This window comes from Meleagris gallopavo, chromosome 1 (assembly GCF_905368555.1).
Source record: "Meleagris gallopavo chromosome 1, MGAL_WU_HG_1.1, whole genome shotgun sequence".
Lineage (NCBI taxonomy): Eukaryota > Metazoa > Chordata > Aves > Galliformes > Phasianidae > Meleagris > Meleagris gallopavo.
This window is the reverse complement of record NC_139404.1, coordinates 56,569,417-56,588,962: the sequence shown is the minus strand read 5'-3', so window position 1 is coordinate 56,588,962 and position 19,546 is coordinate 56,569,417. Positions and strand designations below refer to the sequence as shown.

At 42.4% G+C, this 19,546-nt stretch overlaps 1 protein-coding gene across 6 annotated transcripts in view; it reads right to left on the bottom strand.

The window, feature by feature from the left end:
- The window catches only part of TMEM178B (transmembrane protein 178B), a 234,530-nt gene that overhangs the window by 25,971 nt on the left and 189,013 nt on the right, over window positions 1-19,546 (bottom strand). For all 6 annotated transcript variants that reach the window (XR_014884584.1, XR_014884583.1, XM_085228927.1 and 3 more), the window contains exon 3: window positions 16,503-16,640. Coding sequence is in view for 4 of the 6 variants with exons in the window: in XM_085228927.1 (XP_085085053.1) it covers window positions 16,503-16,640 (138 nt within the window). In the remaining 2 variants the exon portion in view is untranslated. The remainder of the gene's footprint in view (window positions 1-16,502; window positions 16,641-19,546) is intronic.

Sequence of the window (19,546 nt, the reverse complement as noted above, 5' to 3'; positions counted from 1 at the left end):
ACTCGTAAGTTCTCACATTATGATAATGCCACAGGGTACCAGTCTGTACCAGAGAGTTGCTGCTCTGCCGTTATGAAGGTTGCCTTCTTATCCCACACCAGTTAGTCTGCAATTAGCGCTGTGGACATTTGCAAAAGTGTTGTAAGTGCCCCAGCTCTGCTGTTGTTTTCAGAGATGCCCTGCACTACTTCAAAGCACAGAGCAGGAGGAATGGCTCTCTTTCCCAGAATCCCTTACTCAAAAATCATGTTGTTTGATCAGGGTAAAACTCCTTCTGTTCTTTACCATGTCACTTAGGTTATCCTGGAACGTGAAGCTGTCTGCCAAGAACACGGCTGTCCTTGTGTGACACATCAACATGACTAGTACATTGTGGAGAAAAAGGATCCCTCAGAGCTGCTGTGCTTGAAACCCAGCTCTACGACTTGTTTCAGAGAGTTAGAAAATGACATGAAAGGCCTCTCTTTTCTAGCAAGAACATGATAATTTCAGTTCTCTTGAAATACAAGATTGTTAAGAGAGGTGGGTGGGAAAATCTGTGCGGCCAGACTGAAACTGCATTTGGAAAGTACAAAAGGGAAGAAAATAACTTCAGTTTTCAAATGCTCCCTGTGCTTTCACGCTTTGTCTTGGCTGTTTTGATTACAAGCTCTTCAGTACAAGGAATGTTTTGTACCCATTATATTTGTACAGTGCCCTAACCTATTGGCACTTCACCTTGCTGGGGGTATTTTGCCCCATAACAAATGAACAACAAAATGGAACAAGTAACAGAGAACAAAGCTTAGCACAATCATGTGATTTCTTTTTTTTTTTTTAAAAGGCTGCTCCTATTCTGTCCCTGCACTGGGGAAAGTGCAAATCCCATGATAATAGTGACCATCACACACAACATCAGAGGATGCATAGTGTGGCTCTCAGCCATTCACCCCTTGTGTCCTGCAGGATGCTTTGTACAGCACTATGGGCACGGGTCTATCAGCCTCTCTCACACTATTCATTGCAGACATTAAACTGCCATTTTATACCACCTAGAGTAATCCTTACAAACATTATACGAATCCTACGTGTTGTTTGTGTTCAGCCAACTGAGGAAGTTCCCACTTGTAGTTAATCTGGCTTCTCACCAGGAGGGTTACTGACGAAAACTGACTGCTGTTAAACCTCATGACTGCTCAGTGCCTTTTCCTCATGAACTGGCAACCATAACACAAAAGATCATCTTTCCAAATGTTACAGGTGTTGGCCATCATAGCAAACAGTCACAGGTGGAAGGGATGATGAGGCAGAGTTTGCCCTTGGACAGCTTCTGCTAGTGCGGGTCTGACACCTAGCTTGGAAGGAAGGAGGAGGAAGGCTGCCACTCTTGCCACAGCACTGCCAGCTCTAAGGACGCGGCACCAGGATTGCAGCAACTCCTGAACATCCCCAATCCTGAGATTCTTTCTCTCTCCAGAAAATAAACGGATCCCTTATTTGGTTTCCTGATGGGTTCTTGCAGCCAGTGAGGTACTAACGCGCCACATCCCCAGGCAGCAGCAGCAGCAGCGCAAACTTGTCTTTCTTTGTCAGAATCACTGCTCATAACTTTGGCCCAAGCAGTCATGAAGACTGGAGAGTCGAGGCTCAGCACTGGGGCTGTGGCATTGGCTTCTGCAATGTGAATGACAGGCAGTAATAAGGGCTTACCAGGGATGTGCTGGTGAGAGAGCTGGGCTTGGAAGATAAAGCCCATCTCCTCCAGCAGCTGGAGAGAGCAGAGCACACTCGGTTCTTTGTGACGGGATTTATGTGTTATCATCCTAAGTGAAGCACTAATGAATGAGACATGGCAACAACGAGAGCATTTTTGACAAAGGAAATTCACATGTCATTGCAAAATGCTACAGGCAGGTGAGGGATGAAATTCCACGTAAGGCCATGTCTGCACTACAGAAACTGCTGTTTGACATGCAGTCAAGCCTCCATCTTGACTCCTCATCGGACAGATACCTTCTCTGGTTTTGACAATGCTTGTCCTGCTAACAAAGCACCTGAGCTATTAAATATGTCATGGTTGGTGACCTTTTTCCTCATGGTACTGTTCCTTTTTCCTTATTATGGAGGAAGAATATAAAACATACTGAATGTTTCTTCCATTAAGACTGGATATTTGCGTTGGGCAGATATGATCTTTTATTTTTTTTTGCAATGGACATCTACAAAATTAGGGCCCTTTAATCTCAGTCCTTTAGTTGCTACAATCTGACAAATGACAAATGTTAGTTGTATCACCCTGTTCTCTTGTGCAAGACCTCATGGTGGATGCGCAGATTAGTGGCCACTGCCAAATTCAGCCTCCTGTCAGCTGAGCCTATGACTCCCAGCTGACTCTCCCCTTTTGGGAGCCTCTCAGGGCAGAGGTAGGGCTCTGGCTCCATGCCACTTGATGTGGCTGCTCATGGGACATTGCTTCTGCCATCTTCACTGCAGGGGCAGACATGGTCAGGAGAGTGATGGCTGGGAAAGGAAACACAATTACTGACCAAAACCTAATTTGAAGTGGATTGTGAGCAACAGTCCTTTGCTGTAGCTGTTTTTAAGCATGATTTTAGCAAACAGAGCTGCAGGGCTCTGCAAGGAATTTTATTTGGTAATCACTCCTTTTCTTTCTGATCATCCTGGTAGTGTGAGGAGCTGCACTGCTTTTGTTTGCAATTTTCAAACCTCACCTTCAGGGGAGAACAGAACTGCTTGTAAATTAATTGGCTATGCTGAAGTGATTTAAATACATGCAGATTCAAAACATCTGTACCAAACATGTTTGAATTTTGCCTCTCACTACTGTCCCCCAAATCATTTTCAGAACCCATGTCCTTCAACCATAGACCACAGCTCTGCTTCCAGAGCAAGAGAGCTTGAGTGGCTTTGCAGGGTGTGTCTTTCATAGCTATACTGCAAATGAAAGTGAGCCTGCCAAAACACTGCTTTCCATACTAGTTGTGTCTCTAGGAGATGGGTTGTGCCATGGGACCTTGGCAAGACCCTGACCTTGGCCATAATTCCCTCATGGTGCTGGCACACAAACAGAACCCAATAACAGGGGCTTCATCTGAACACCCCTGCTTCAAGCACTGGGGATGAGATGTCTGACTGTTGTGTCCACTCCTTCAGCTGGCAGGTGTTCTGCAACCCGATGGTAATCATAAGGTCCCTCCTAATCTTTAAACCACCATCAGAAGCTGTTTCAGGTAACTGCTTCTTTTGGCTTGGTAATAGACTGGGTCATTTTAATGGTCCCTACTGTCTCATATCTGGAGAGTGAAGAACTTAAATCACCAGAATGCAATATGAGTGCACTTCAGTACATCTTCTGGGGAAGGAAGGGAGGAAGGGAGGAAGGAAGGAAGGGAGGAAGGGAGGAAGGAAGGAAGGAAGGAAGGAAGGAAGGAAGGGAGGGAGGAAGGAAGGAAGGAAGGAAGGAAGGAAGGAAGGAAGGAAAAAGAGGAAATTCTGTTTCTTAGATCTCCTCAACTTCAGAATACATCACCAACATGAAGTCAAGGGAGATTCAAAAAGCCAGTAATGAAAATGCTTCCTGCCCCAAGCCCACCTTTGAGACCCCTGTCTCTGTGGCAGCATAAATCATTTTCCTTATTAATGAGAAAAACATTTCTTCCATGTCTGTCTGGGAGACACACATTCTCTCCCTTCCCCAGCAGCAGGCAGAAATGACTCACCTCATGAGCTAATAGACTGTCTGATGTACAAAGTAAACAATTAAAAACCAAACAAACAAACAAACAAAAACCCCAAAACAGATTCCTTTCCCCTTCTTTTTTTTGCAGAGACAGAAATGCCTAGTGTTATTTATAAACACTAATAGGTATAAAGGGAAACACAAAGGTATGGATTTTAGGATGCCCTCTGAAACCAAGTTATTCACAAAACATGTGAGTCTCCTCCTTTTCTCTTGGCTGCTGTTGATGGCAATGTCTGGCTACTAATGTCTTTGGAAGGAGTCTTGTTTATTTAATTATCATCACTTTTTTATTGCAGAGTTATAGGAAAAAAAAAAATCTCACAAGTGAAACACTATTTTCAGTTTCTCTGTGCCCTGCTAGTTTTATTGTTTTCAAGGTACATGAAACAAACAAATAAAATGGGGTCTAATCCTAAAGTGGAATGTGTACCATTACCTATTTAAATTATATCACAATCAAATGAAATTATTAAAGAATAAACCAAATTCCCTCCCAGCACAGGGATGACAAAAGCCTTTTGGAGGGAGCAGCTTTGCAGTAAACTCCTTCTGTGCACGGATTAAACGCCTCAGCAGCACACAGCTCTTGAGAACACTTTATTGCTCTGTGCATACATGCATAGAATATAAATTATTGCTTAATTATGTACTGTTCCAACAGAAGCAGCTTGCAGCATCACCGGTAGGTTGCAGAATAGCAAGGGGCTTACTGGGAAATTGCCCTTATAAAAAAGCTGAGATGGAAGCCGAAGTCTGACTGGGTGATGGAGATTCAGTGCCGTGTCCTTATGAGACCATAAACCCACCTTGGTTGGCACCTTATACATTTTTATTTTATATTAAGAACCAGAGTAAAATGCAGGGTCTGTAGAAGGGCTGTGATATTGCATTACAGCCACTTTGAGAATGCTGTTTGCATTTGGCCTTTGGCTTCCTGCTTCAAAATGTACTCGTGGCACCTGTGCCCCACATGTGAGAGCTGAGTGCCTGCTGCTGGTGGGTTCAGCAGCAGCTCCTGTCTATTGGATTGATGCTGTACAAGCTGTAATGCATTCTGGCACCAGAGGACTACATATCCTCCATCAAGACTGCATACGCTCAGTGGGCACGACCCTTAGGTTTGTGTAAGTCGGAGCAGAATATGGAAAGACACTGCAGCAGTTGAGGGCTGAGTTTCAGTTAACTGTTGCTCCAACAGTCAGTCTGTATTTTGCATGCTACATACCCCTCAGATTTGCTCATGGAGACATTTCTGCTGCCATACCAAACAGCGCATGACACTGCATCAGGAGTGGATGCCCATGCTGGGTGCCACTTCAGTCAGCAACAGCCAGGACGGAGCAAGTACCCTCTGAAGTTCTGAGCCAGTATATAAGGTGAAAGCAAAACCATGTAGCTAATAGCACATTGTTTTGATAAAATATACTAGGGGAAAAGAGGGGAGCTGATCAAAGCCTGAGCTGAACAACCCTCTAATTACTTTAGCCATAGTGATGCCAACGACGCACCTGAGCTAACCTAGCAACAATAAAGTGACTTGAAAGTAGCCATTGAGCAAACATAATGGCTCATGAACTTGCAGCTACAACAGAGGAGGCAGCAAAAACTGTGCCAGTTGTAGCAGTGGGATGTTATTCAAAGCAGTGGGATGCTACACTGTATTTTACTGGTGGCAGAAGAGAGAGAAAAGAAGAGGCTTTCTTAATATCAAAATAATGAAACATCCTAACCAAAGGTTAGTGAAGTTATTATATCCCTTTTCTAGCAAGCACCATGCCTGGTGACAGGCAGAAACTACTAGTGGGTTTGTTGCATTCTCTGCAGCATGCACCTCCCAGGATTGCCCAGGATGAGATGCTTCGTCATGCTCTGAGGCTAAAAGACCAAAGTCTGAGCCAGTTCATGTGAATCCTCTGTACCTCAGATATGCCTGATGATAGGGCACATAAGTTTAGTATCAAACTGTATGGCAGAGAGGTGCTTCCCAGCCTCAGCCTTTGCCAGAGCTGAAGAGAAACTTGTAAGGTCAGGGTTGGGCTTGCTTCATCACAGGGCATCTCCCATAGCACAGGGAATCCAAGCACCACTTTGCAACCAGTCTTTCAGCAACCAGGTCATCCCTCCTCTCTCCAAGGATGGTCTTTTTCCTCCAGTCAGAAAGAAATGAACGTCTCTCACAAGGCTTTGCTTGGCAAAACCTTTCTTCTGTGGGAAATTTTAAACAGCTTGAAAGTCTTCAGAATTATTCTTCGCTGCCAAGGGACACAGCTACTGAGATATAATAGCCCCAAATCAAAGTAAGATGTAACTGATTGGCCAACCAAGAGCACCAGGCACAGGCCAGCCTTACGAAGCTCAGATAATTTACATGAGTGTAACAAACAACAAAACTATTCTGACCCTCTCTGTGCTGCTTTGAAGGATCCCAGGGCAGAGAAGATGCTGAAATCTTTCCTGTTGCAGCCTCTGAAGCACACACAGGTGCACAGAGGTGACTCCCCTCTGTTAGCACTGAAAAAGCCAGGGCAGTGCACACTGGCTGGAAAAGAAAGCTCTGCTCATCGAGTTTCTGCTTGATCTGGCTGCTTCTCTGTGAAATTTCCAGCAGCCAGATGAACTTCTCTGTCCAGGCAGATTAGACCAAGCGAGCGTAGCAGTGATTTGTCCAAGGGGAGTGTTGTTTTTCCAAGTTGACAAACTAAGGAGCCAATGAGATTTGCTACACAAACAAATTCACTCACCTCTCTCTCTGCAAAGAATTCTTCCTGTCCAGCAAATCATGCCAGCATTGCTCTTCCTTCTGTTGTTTATACAGTTCTCCTTTCCTCTCTGATGCCAGGCATGCAGAAAGACTCAGGAGATATTTTAAAAAGAAACAAAAAACAACTCCATGATAAATGTCAGTTTTGTTTTCATTGCCTTCCTTTGGCCTTGAAACATCACGCTGTTGGAATTCAAAAGCCAGCAGCAGATCAAAGACCTGGTGATGCTATTAAGGGGTAAGGAACAACCACAGAATTTTAAAACTACACATAACTTGTTTTCCAGGACTGGGTGGGTGGGAATGTCTTTTGTATTCCTATCGGTTCTGTCTTCCCTACTTTATTTCTGCTTTAATTCACCTTCTGTCAGCTTCCCCAAAGACCTCCTGACATCCCTGAGAAGCAAACCAGATTGCAAGCCCTTAAAAACCATCCTAGGCTTTTTGTTCTCATAACTCTAGATGGTACTGACTCTTCTCTTAGTTTCCTGTCCTGGTGAGTGAGAAATTACGAGTCAGCAGAGATGACTTTTAAAACAATGAAAAGAGGAATGGGAATCGTTCTTTTTGCTGAAGAGCCCGAGTGGGCTGACTCCTCTCTTTATTGCCCACCAGGTTCAGGGAAGCTGAACAATTTGAAGTAAGAGTGAAAAAACAGTGAGTTTATAGGTGTGCACACATTGCTTGCCCTGCCTTCTGATCCAGACTATCAGATCTCTGCACCTCCTTACTATGCCTTTCCCCTCCTTATCCTAAATGCCAGTGTACTTCTGTACAAAGTTGCCAAAATTGCTTGTTCTGCTATTTCCTTCCCACGGTGTGAGCATGCATCCAGGAGAATCAGAAATGAGCCACAGGAAAAAATCCAGCATACTCAAAGGCTGATTTTGAAGTCAGATGGTAATGTTTCCACAGAGATCAAATGCTATGGAGTTGACAATGAATTCTCTAGTCGTGCCATTCTTTCCAGGAAAAAAAAAAACCAACACAACAGCACAACAAATCTCAACACCTCTGAGTGACTATTCCCTGCAGCACAGCTGTGTTATTGATTTAAAAAAACACACACACAAAAAAACCATTTCTATCTCCCACTCCACCTCCATTCTCTTATAGAGGTGTTAAGCCTTAGGTCCCTGTTTGCCAAATCTGTCGATATCGACTTAGAGAATCAGCTTAATTCCTCAGGTATTATGAAATATAACAACTAATGAAAATAGCATGTTTCTGCGAGAAGAAGGACATATCCCTGCTTTTGAACTTCTGTTGTAGGAGATGCAAAGATGTGTATAATTCCCCTTGAGGAGTATTACAACATGAAATTTACAAAAGAGCATTTCAGTGGAAGGTATGCAGTGGCATACAGAGAAGCCCAGACAGTGAAAGTAGACAATCTTTCATGTTCTTAGAGAGCTTTCTTTTTTAATTTTCAAAATAAATAAATAATATAGTATAATATAGATATAATAAATAAAATGAAAATGTGTTCTCAGCGCACCATAGAGAACTACTGAAAGCAGAGATCTAACACGCTACCCAAACTCTTCTATATTTGATATATGAACCTTGTCCCAGCTTCTCATGCAGTTAGCTAAGCAACTGTTTTCTATCCTGGAAACACTGAAAGGGCCGCCTTGATTTCATGTTAAAATACCAAAACATGGCAAGAGGGGCATATTTTTACATGGATTATTTCCTAAAAGTTTATTTTTGAAATGAAAATATGTAATTAAACTACATTCAAAAGGGAAATCTAAAAGGTGCTTACTAATGGTTAGCCAGTAAAGACAAAAATGCACACTCAGTCCTGATCATGTGGGAGGGCTGGACACATATCCATATATATCCATATATCTATGTATCAATATATATATACATGTACATCCATCAGTGCCCAGCTTTTAAAATACATAAGAAAAACATAACAAAAGAAGGGCAAATCTTTAAGTCCAAGAAGCATGACCTAAGATGGAACCAGAGACTATGACTAGCCATCCCATCCATGAGGGATATTATGAACCGTGTAGAGGAGAGGTGCTTGAAGAAAGGGACTGACACATCCTGAAAGTGAGGAGGAAAGGGCATTTTTAATAACAGACTAACTCTTATTATCTCACTATGCAGGTGCTCTGCATTGTTAAATTACTACCTGAGGGGGCACTGAGGCACCAAGTCTGCCTGGTCCTTCAGGCTCTGGGTCTCATCACGGTTCCACTAAGACCTCCACTGTCTCTTTCTCTGCCTTCCCCAGTGCCCTGCTAATGTGTTTGACAGTTCTAAAAAAAATCAAGAGCCCTAGAAGGGTTTAAACATTTAAAACATATTAATGGTGTACGTTAACACAAGTCCATTCCATTTCAAGACATTAAAACCCTTTAAACATAGTGCACAATTTAACCAAAAGCACAGGTAGGAGCAGAAATGTGTGTCTGGTGTGGGAGGCATGGCAGAGGGACACTGACCGTATCTCCCTGAGGCTTGGTTCAAAGGTTCATATCCAGTTTATGACCTCTCAAATCAGCCTTTGTCTCCATCTGGAGATTGATCCACAGAAACAAGTTCACAGGCCATTCTGAAAGGAGTTTTGCTGAATTCTTAAGTCATCATTAATTTAGTGTCTCCCACAGGATTAGAATGTGATTGGTATCTCACTTTTTCCAGCATTTCAACTTCTTTTGAATTATGAATACTTTTTCAGTTGGCAAAAGCTGTTACGCCTCAGCAAAGAAGATATTTACACCAATCTTCACTGCTCAGACTCCAGCCACTTTTTGTATGCCTCTGTTTAAGTAAAGATCACATGATGTTGCTTAAGCTCTATACGCAAACAGATGTTCACACATGCATGCATTTGCACTTGTATTTCCATGAGGGGGAAAAAAGGATTTTACATAAATATGAGGCTATTGCTTTGGGGCAAGAAGCACAATTTTCAGTGAAAAAAATGTGTGGAAAAGAAAAAATAAAAAGATCACAGGTTTCCCAAGGAGGCTGTGGATGCCCCATCCCTGGAGGCATTCAAGGCCAGGCTGGATGTGGCTCTGGGCAGCCTGGTCTGGTGGTTGGTGGCCCTGCATATAGCAAGGAGGTTGAAACTCGATGATCATTGTGGTCCTTTTCAACCCAGGGCATTCTATGATTCTATGGTCACAGAAAAAGTCTTTTTCTGTGGATTTGTTGTGGATTGATCACGTCACCACAAGCACTCATCCTGAAGAATGTGGAGAGACCTGGATCACCAGTGGGAAACAGACACCCTAGGCTCCCTGCTGGACCCACTGCCTCTCCAGATGGAGTCCAAAGAACGCCTCTGAATTTCTTTCTGCTCGTCTCCTTCCTGCCTCCTCTTGGCAGCTGCTCTGAAGGTAGCCGCCTAGGAGATGTCAATCACAGAGCTTTGCCTGACACTCGCTGTATTAAATTGTTACATTTTTGTTTCTTAAATTATTCAGCAGCGGAAAGATTATTTTCAGATGGCAGGACCATGGTTATGTAGAAGAAACACTCTTATTTTCTGCCGCTCTGTGCTATTTTCAAAGTACAGTGAGTTAAATTTGGGACGCAAATGACTCAACAGCTGGTAGCGATCCATGGCTGCAAACACACAGATGCCTCCGTTGTCATCTCCTAACACATGCAGAGCGAGGCAGAGGAAGCACAGCACACAGGACTGGGATTTTAAAGACAGGGCTCCGCACAGAGGCAGGGAGCAAAAGGGTGCAGATGTACGCAGCACATCTGCACTGACGAGTGTGGGTACAGGGCTGATCAAGCACTTTGTAGGCAGGACTTATGCCTGCACTGAGGGAAGGACTATTTGAGGAACGTTTCTGAGGAGAGATGAGGACAAGGATTTGGAAAAGGTTGTTCCTCCCTCGATTAGTATCTAAAAGCTTGGTGAGATAAATGCGTTTGTACATTTGTAAGTGGGTTGTTCATTTCTTTAATAAACATCTTTTCTTGCGTGTCTGAAATACAGCATTAAATTGTACCAGCACACCTGCATAACTTCATTTCTTCTTCCTTCTCACACATCTTTCCTACCTTCTTATCTCTGCCACAGAAGCCAGCACTGGAAGGAATATGTTTTCACCTCTGCTTTGAGGAAAGGTTGGAAGCTGTTGCAACCCTGACCTAAGACTCATGAGGAGGAACTGCTGCAAAGGGCAATCTGGCAGCAGAAGCCTTGGGCAGGTCAGAAGGAACCCAGATAAGCAGCAGAAACGGAGCTGGCAAACAGTGCTAGAATCCCCCAGATGGGCATGTTTCCCTGGTGGGGTGAAGGACACAAGGCCTTCCTTGCAGCAAGTGCTTAGATGGAAAATCAGAGGAAAAACTCCATAGTGCTGTTTTATATAGCAGGGCAAAAGAGCAAGACTGTCAGGCCTTCAAGTGCCAGTAAAAAAGGGGATTGCAGGCTCCCAGGCAATGCCTCAAGCCCAGCATCTCACTCAAAGATGTCGCTAGGCAAAGGTGAGATACGAGATACAGTGTGAGACTACAGATCATTTTATCACAGATCTGCATGGTGAAGCTATATCACACGAATAAGGGCATTTAGCAGCTGGAATAATTTCCAAATAGACTAATTAGAGTCTGAATTATTAATGGTAAAATTTATAATTGGCTCAAAGCAAGGTTACAGCAAGAAACATACTTGACTTTGCAAAGAATAATGAAAATTTGCAAGGGTGGTAAAATGATATGCTTCTCTAAGGGAACTGTTAGCAAGAGGGGAAAAACCCTAAAACGATCATAAAGTGCATGTCACAAGACAAAACAGGCAGAGAACAGATGAAGGAGTAAAGGGAACGGGTAGAACAGTAAACAAGTGCAGAGATGATTTATTGCATTTATTTGCAGTAAATTTGGAACAAAATAAGACAACTCAGAAGTCTTTCCCTGAAGGGCTGCCTTGTTAGGCATGCAGTAAAAATCCTAACAGTTTCACTGAAATGTGTTCTCAATACAAATTACAGACTTAGAAAAGGAAAACACATGAATGTGCAGCTGAAGGACAGAGCTCTGATAAGGCTGATAAAACGTCATTCTTTGTGGGTCTTTACTACATTTACAAAGGCAAGTGATGCGGCTCTTGCCAGGGATATAATTTGGTCAGGGATAATTTTATGCTGAAGCAAGTACTGGAAAAAAAAATATTAGAAGTGCCATTTTTTATTTCCAGCTGGGAGCAGGGACTGCAGCTCATCAGGGAGGTGCACCAGATTGAGCAGGGGAGGGTGCAGTCCCTCTGAGATGCTAGAGTGTGCCCCCATGGGGCTGCCCTGCCACCCCACTTCTCCTGTGTCAGGCACTGGGGAGGAGGAAAAGGGTCCTGGAACATTTGGGTATGAAATCAGCCCTGCTCTCAAAACTAGAAATAAAGAAACTCACATGCTAGTGCAGAACAGCTGGCTAAAATGAAATGGACTGGGAAAAGAGACACTGAAACAAAAAGATCCTATATGTGAATGTGCTGGACGATGAGGGAAAGGCCCATAACTAGCAACCCATATAGCCCGTGTGCCTAACATGATACAGGAAATATTCTTAAATAACTTGATGAAGTACTGAAAGGAGGGATGCACTGAAGATGCAGAAATTTGCTTCGATAGGGTTACCACTGGGCCAGTTCACAGCATCTCAACTCTTTGGGGCTGGAAGAGAAACAAAAAATTGACCTTAAGTTGGCAATAATGTTGGCTGCTACTGGGGGAGGAAAGACACCAATCAAATGAAGTGACAAGTTTGCCACCGTAAGCAAAGAAGTCAAGGATTTGGATACATTCAAAAGAACTTTTCCAAGTCTGAAACTGTAAGGACTGCTTTATGGGAATTGATGAAGAAGCCACACTCAGGCTTCAAAAAGCAAAGGCGTGGTTTCAGTGCAACTAAACATGCTTTGGTCAAAGCAGAATATATAAAAGGCCCCAAATACGTGCATTTCTTTCGGTAGATGTTTAAGTGAACTCCTTTTAGACTGTCACTAAGTACTTGATATTTATGAAACTTGATAAGTTTGCCACAGGACCATGACATTTCAAAGCAGAGTTACAGATGCCTCTAAGGTTTCAGTGACTATTATAAAATTGGAAAATTACTGGAGGATGTGCCCAGCATAGAGCTTTTACTGGTGCACAGATTTTCAATAATTTGCATGTAGAGAACAAGTGAGAAGCTGCAAGAGGATGTGCTCGGAGTGATATATAATTTGAGTGTGACCCACTTCTATAATAGAATTAAACAGTGTCAAGTAGGATGCATAAAATGAACAAATCTTAGGGAAACTGAAGAGCATGATTCCAAATGGAGGAACTCCAGAAGAGAAACTTCTGTAGGATAAAATCATACTGGTAATACTGAAATGAAGCTACAGTCCTGGGTACAGGACACTATGCAGTAGTATCATCATTCAAAACGAGGTCAGAAATGCTCCATATAACCTGCAGTGTCCATCTCTCTTTGTGCAAGATGAGGGCCTAAAACAAAATCTACTGCGGTCAGGTAAATGTTGTTGTTCAAGATAAGAAATCCAAGTGCAAATCCTATGATAAATACAGACAATTACGCAAGAGAACTTCAGAAGCCGTAAGAAATGTGTGTTGTTGATACAGATACATTTGGACTAAAAAGGAAAGATGAATTATTAATAATTTAAACTTGTTACAAAACATGCTGAATAACAGTGTAAAATACACTCTAAATCACAGTTCACATGTCCTGGATTCCAGATGAGCTAATACCAGATAACAGCCTTGAATTTCACAAATGACTTATTCCAGTAATTTGCTTGAGAAATTACTTCAAGCACAGTAAAGCAAGTCCTTATTAAGCATTACCACATGGGCTAGCAAAAAGACCATTCAGTAACTATGTTAAAGAACCAGAGGTCCAGGAAAACCATGTCTAGTCTTGTAAGATTACCACAGCACATTTCTCAGTGCTCCACTGAGATTTCCTGTTCAAAACCCATAGACAACTTAAGCAATGTTTAACCCTGAAATTGTTACAGGAGAGCTGTTTATCTATAAATTAATGCAAAACAAATGCTACAAACATAGCCTGAACAATCAGCACCACAAATGGAAGGGAAAACCAGATTTTGGACTGATTATAAAGCTACCAGCATAACACAGAATTCTGTTATCTGAGGTGAGCTTAGACACTATAAGCCTCCCAAAGCATTTTCCCCCTTTTTGAACCAGAAGAAAACCAACCAGAACTAAGAGGCATTTTGAAGACTGATGGGGTGACATCTTGACAGCATTTATGTCAAGACAGAAGTAACAGATTCATCTTCAAACAGTGTTTGGCAACAAAAGGTTCAAACTATATTCACTGGCTGTAGAAAGAATACCTACGTAACTTGTGACGCAGCAAGAAAACATTGATAGCTACTGACTAACAGATTAGATGGCTTTAATTATGTATGCTATTAACTGACTGCTTCATTTTGTAGATGTTACTTCATGCACATTTGCTGTTAAAAGAAATCAGGAAAGGGGTAGCAGTTGCCATGGACTTGTGCAACAAAGAGAATAATAACCCTTTGAAACTTTGATTCGCGTGCCTACGCTGGAGCAGAAAATATGTTTGATCTCCTCCCAACACATCTTTATTAAAAATATCACACATCTTGACAGAATTTGGCAGATAAAATGATCTGGTGTCTCTCATTTCAATTAGTTTCAGCTTCCAACTGCTGGATCTTGTTATTATTTTGTCTACTCAGTCAAAGAGCATGCTACTATCAGATGGTTTCTCCTTGCACAGGTACTTCCACACTGTGTTCAAGTCAATTATAAACCTTCTGTTAAACACTTCCAAGCAATTGGCTTTTGTGGCACACTGTGTTTTTTGTGTTTTCCAAACCTGCAGTCATTTCTATAGCTCTTCTGCAAATCTCTTCCATCTTTTCCACATCCTTCTTGTTAAGGATACCGGGTTAGGATATTCAGAAATAGTTCAGCTTTCCCCAGAGATAATCCTACCTTACGCTCTTATTGCATACTCCCATCAAAACAATTACGGGATGAACTGGCACACATAGCAGCTGCATTGCACTGAGAGCTCCTGTGCAGCTGGAGATCCCAGCAACCATGATCCCAGAGACCTTCTCAGAGCTGTTGCTTTCCAAGAGGCAGCCTTGTGTTCTGCAAAGCTGACTGACACTTTTGTTCCCAGTTGCATGACCTTGAACCTGTCTCCACTGAAATGTATATAGTTTGAGCATACCAAACTACTGTTATTTTTATAAGTTGTGAGTGACCCATCTCATTATGTGTGGTTACACTCAGTCTTGTTTCACCTGAAAGCTTTCATGAGCTTTCAAAAGAAACTTTTTTTGCTAGAAATTCTCCACATTTATTGATAATTTTCAATTGCTAAATAAGACTTAGCTAGTTTCTAAAAAAAATTGCTTGTTGTATTTATTTACTGTATTCCAAACACTTTAATCTGATGTCATGCTGTAGTAAGTTAAATATCACACAGATATCTGTGCATAATATAGCAACATAGCCCCCATGCAAATTAAGCTTTTAATTACATAAGCAATACTGAGCTAATTTGGCAGACCCATTGCCCATAACGTGCTGAACACCCACAACAAACCATTTACTGGCAGCCACATATAGACCAGTGTGCGTTTGCAAAGGGTACTAGCAGACTTCAAATGTTTCTGTGGGCACCAAGACAGCTAGCATCTATCTCACCAACAGCACTGGAACATAAATGCTTATTATCTGAGCACTTAGCTCCTCTTCTGGGACTACCCACACTTTCCTGTGTTTTACACTCTTAGCTGTACCACACCACAGTAAGTGTGAACAAGTGGTCAAATGCACTGAAATGCTGATACGCTCAGTGGGCAGGGACCCAGACAAGCAAAAACCACCAGCAGAAAAAAGAATGGAGAACAGAAGTAATACTGTTCAGCAGTAGATGTTCAGCCAGCACTGTGGTTGGGACTTAACTCTCACATCCTTCGTTTAAAGTAATTACGTGCTATGAAGCCTGCTGGTGGCAGAAAGTTGGATGGCATCTGTAGTAAAGAAGGCTGGAACATTACACAGGAAATATTGGGTAACCTTGAGGGCTACTGTAGTGAAAATGGGAAGAAGTGCAAAAGCACAGTGCCAGGGCATATATCTAAGGACTAATAAACAGAAACTCTGCTGTAAACTGTGAGCTCATTGGTAGAAAATTACAAAGGAGGAAAAAGGCCTGGATGTATTATCTAAGTGAAGGATGGCTGTGGGTCTCTCGTGTGACATAGCATGAAAAAGGCAAATACAGTTATAAAGTAGTTCAGGCAAGGGACTTCCAGCAGGGCATTGTAACCTTCACATCACTATACGAGGCACTGATCAGACCTTGTTTGGGAATGACTCTTCTCATCTGTATTTGAGAGAGGCATGTACAAACAAGAACTGGTGGCAGAAAGGGCTGCTGGATTGATAACTGATCTTACAGAGGGAAATCTGCAGGAGTAGAAAGCTCATTTTAGAGAAGGAAAGGTGAGAATTTACCATTGCTCTTCATAAGCATCAGAGAACTTAAACCAAAGATTGCATTTGACTCAAAGAATAACTGAGCAGGAATAAACACATATTAAAATGATGATGGGCACAGATTCCAGCTACCAAAGCAAAGTCTCCCACAGTGGAATAGAATAGTAGTGGAAATAACATGTGCCTCATCTTCAGAGTTTTATTATGAAATTTATTAATCTTAGAAAGCTGAAGGGATAGGAGATTCTGTGACGGTGTTACTTGTATCGTATCAGTAGTGGTCTGGTCTAACCCAGAAAGGCCCTTCCCAGTTTGACTTATGAAATATGCAACCATAGTTGGGCTATTCATAACATACAACAGAAGGAACTCAGAATTAACCAAGTCCAGACCACTTAAAACAATTCTGAAAACATGTTTTTAGTGACACAGAAAAGGGGGAACATATGAAAGCAACATTTGTCTTCTCAGACACCAAAATCCTTACCTCCCATGAGGAAGAGAAGCCCCGCCACATATTGCATAAGGCCTCGATCCCAACAGCACCCCAGCACCCCGATAATCCATCCGAAGAGGATGATGGCCACAGCCATGCCCATGAAGCCAGCTGTCATCCTGCGCAGATCTGCAGTGGGGAAGACAGAAAAACAGCATGCTTGAGAACAGAGCTTCATAAAGGTCTTAATCCAAAATGCTACCAAAATGTTGAGTGTTCAATGTCTGTTGGCACAGGGCGGTTTGCATAAGGAAGGTCCAGAGGGAGGACAACCCATAGATTAATACACTAGCTTGAGTTGGGGAGAGGGAGCAGGTGACCACACAGACAATACTAGACATTCACCTTGGTTCTGATTCCATGTGTGATTTTGGGATAGACACTGAGCCCCTCTGGGATGCAGTTCCCCATGTGTGAGATGGGGCTTAGCTCCCTGCCACCCAGCAGTGCTGTCTGTGAATCTCGGGAACTTCAAGATGGTGAGACACACAGTGCTCTGCTGTCAGAGACAAGAAATTCTATGCAGACACATGGCTGGGGCACAGGGCACTTTATTGCCCTCTCTTGTATCTAGATGGTGAACTCGTCAGGTGATTTTTGGTGAGGACATTTTTGAGTGCTGCAGGAGCACAGTGAGTAGGAAGAGGGCAGGAGACCAAAGTGGAGCATTTTGTGCTCTGAAAGTGGGAACAGAGAAACACGTAAGATACGACTGCATGGGGTTAACCTGTACTTATTTCAGAAGTAAAGGAAAAAGGTCTTCAAGATCTAATGCAAGAAATCCTTAAATTAAACCCTTGCTGCATTCCTATATTTGCCTTCTGCAAAAAAAGGATGGGACTAGAGGGATCCCTTGTTCTACATGTGCTGGGAAAAAAATCTTCACAGCTGCTTTTGATGTGAAATCTGAGCAGGGAGACCACCTGGCAAAAATAGAATGGCCTATGGGAGCTGACAAGCATTTTTACATCCTCAAATAATGGAACAGATGGGAACATCTTCACTAACATTAGTCTGTTCCCTGTCCTTCCTCATGCATGCACACAAAGTTTAAGCACTGATATGTCAAAAGTATATGTGCAGGGAAAGTTCCAGCCTAGTCAGCTCTCCAAACATTTGTTTCCTTCTGAAAGCAAACTTTATTTGCGTAGCAATGATTTCACTTGTTTTCAAGAAACAGAATGCTTATGACAGAGAGAGGTGGGATTGAAAACCATGAATCAGCCACTAGTCTCTATGGCAGCTTCTCTCCTTGGCTGGTATTTCCCTGTTTCTCAGTTTCTGTTATCTTTTGCCTTTTTTTCTACAGTGGATCAAAAAGATCGCAAATACCAGCAGTGCAGGGTCAGTGAAATTTATGAACAGCAACAAATAATCATCATCAGAGATAAAAAACAAACTCTTAATCCAAAGTTCAGAGACTCCGCAAGGTCTGTAGGTGTGTTGAGACAGAATGATGTGATTCAGTGAAAAACAGTTTACTCAGGGCTGCATTCATTGCAGTGATTCTTACAGAAGATGGAGTAGCAGAACACAATCTTTCCCTTGAAATTATAATGAGTTCTTGTCGATTGTCAATGACTTCTCCAAGGACTCTCTCTCTGACAACACAAAGATTACCAGGCCTTCAGCCCAACAGTGTCCAGTGCCCTTAAATATACATTTTAAAGTCATCCTTTTGTCTCAGGTTTTGTGACCGTCTCACCAAAATCAAACAAAACCTCATCACAAAACATTTGAATATATTCTAAATGGTCTGTCACAGAAAAAAACCCACAACAATTTCCTGCAGAAACTCCTATTCCGCACGGGCAGTGCTGGTCCCTTTTCCTTGGGAATTTCTCAGAGGCTTCCTAAGGCAAGCAGTAAATGTTAGTAAGCATTTCTGTCGGCAGAGCGTCTTCATGCTCTGTAGTCTGTGAAAGCCTGAGCTCAGTTTGAAAGACAGACAAAAACTTAAAATGTTTACTGTTTCTATGTCATCTTCAATAACAGCAAAACACGTCTCAGAGCCGCTGCGCAGCTGTCCATGTCAGCTCAGCAAAGCCCATCCATTTTAACTTGTGATTGCTGACTCTGGGTAATGGCACTCGCTCTTCCAAATACCCTAACAATCTGCTTTTAATTTAAATATTCTCATTCAGCCGTGAGATGTCACTAAACTCCTCAGACCTATCCCAATGACTGACCGATGGAGCCAGTCCCAGAAGGGATCACAAGTATCTCCACAAACTATCCACCAAACTAAGGGATGGTTTCCACCCCAGTCAAATGAGCATGAGTTTTACCAATGGACAGAATAGTTCAAACAGCGGGTCCAAGACTTGAAAACCCGATTTTTGAGGTTTGTTTCACTGGGCCTTTTTTCCTGCTGGAGACTGAAACGCAGCAATATCCATCAGCATCTTAATTCTGGGCTCACAGTCTCTTTTGAAAAAAACAAAGCTAACCTCTTTGACTGACACCTAATATCACACATGAAAAAAAAAAGTCACAATTCTTTAAGAAATATTATTTCTCACTAGGTTCAGTGGGCTCAGCTTATGATTGCCACTGCTTGTTACATATGCAAACCTGTTCCTCTTAAGGCCATCTATTAGAGTTTATTTAAAATACATAAAATACAAACTTCCTTTTCCGTTCAAAGCCATCTTGGTTTTTGTCCTGTTATATTCTTCCTTGAAGGCAGCCCTTGCCAATGGCAGTGCTAGGAAGGAGTTGCAAAGCTGGTTTCATAAGCAGTCCACACTTTATCAAGAGCATCTTCCTGGTGCTCCTCAGCTGTTAGCCAGCGTGAAGCTGATGTCAATATGGGGAGCAAGTCTATTCAAAGTGGTTCTTTTATGGGAAAATATTTAATGGATACAATTTGTTGCAGCAGCAGATCAGCACCCTCAGGCAATTTAGTAAGAAGGACATGGAATAGGAGCCCATCTCCTCTGGACACAAACCCACATTAATGGTAATTTTATGGTTATTGTTCTGATGGCATGGTTTCTTGGCAAGGAAAGCATAGCAGAAAAGCAAAGACTCGT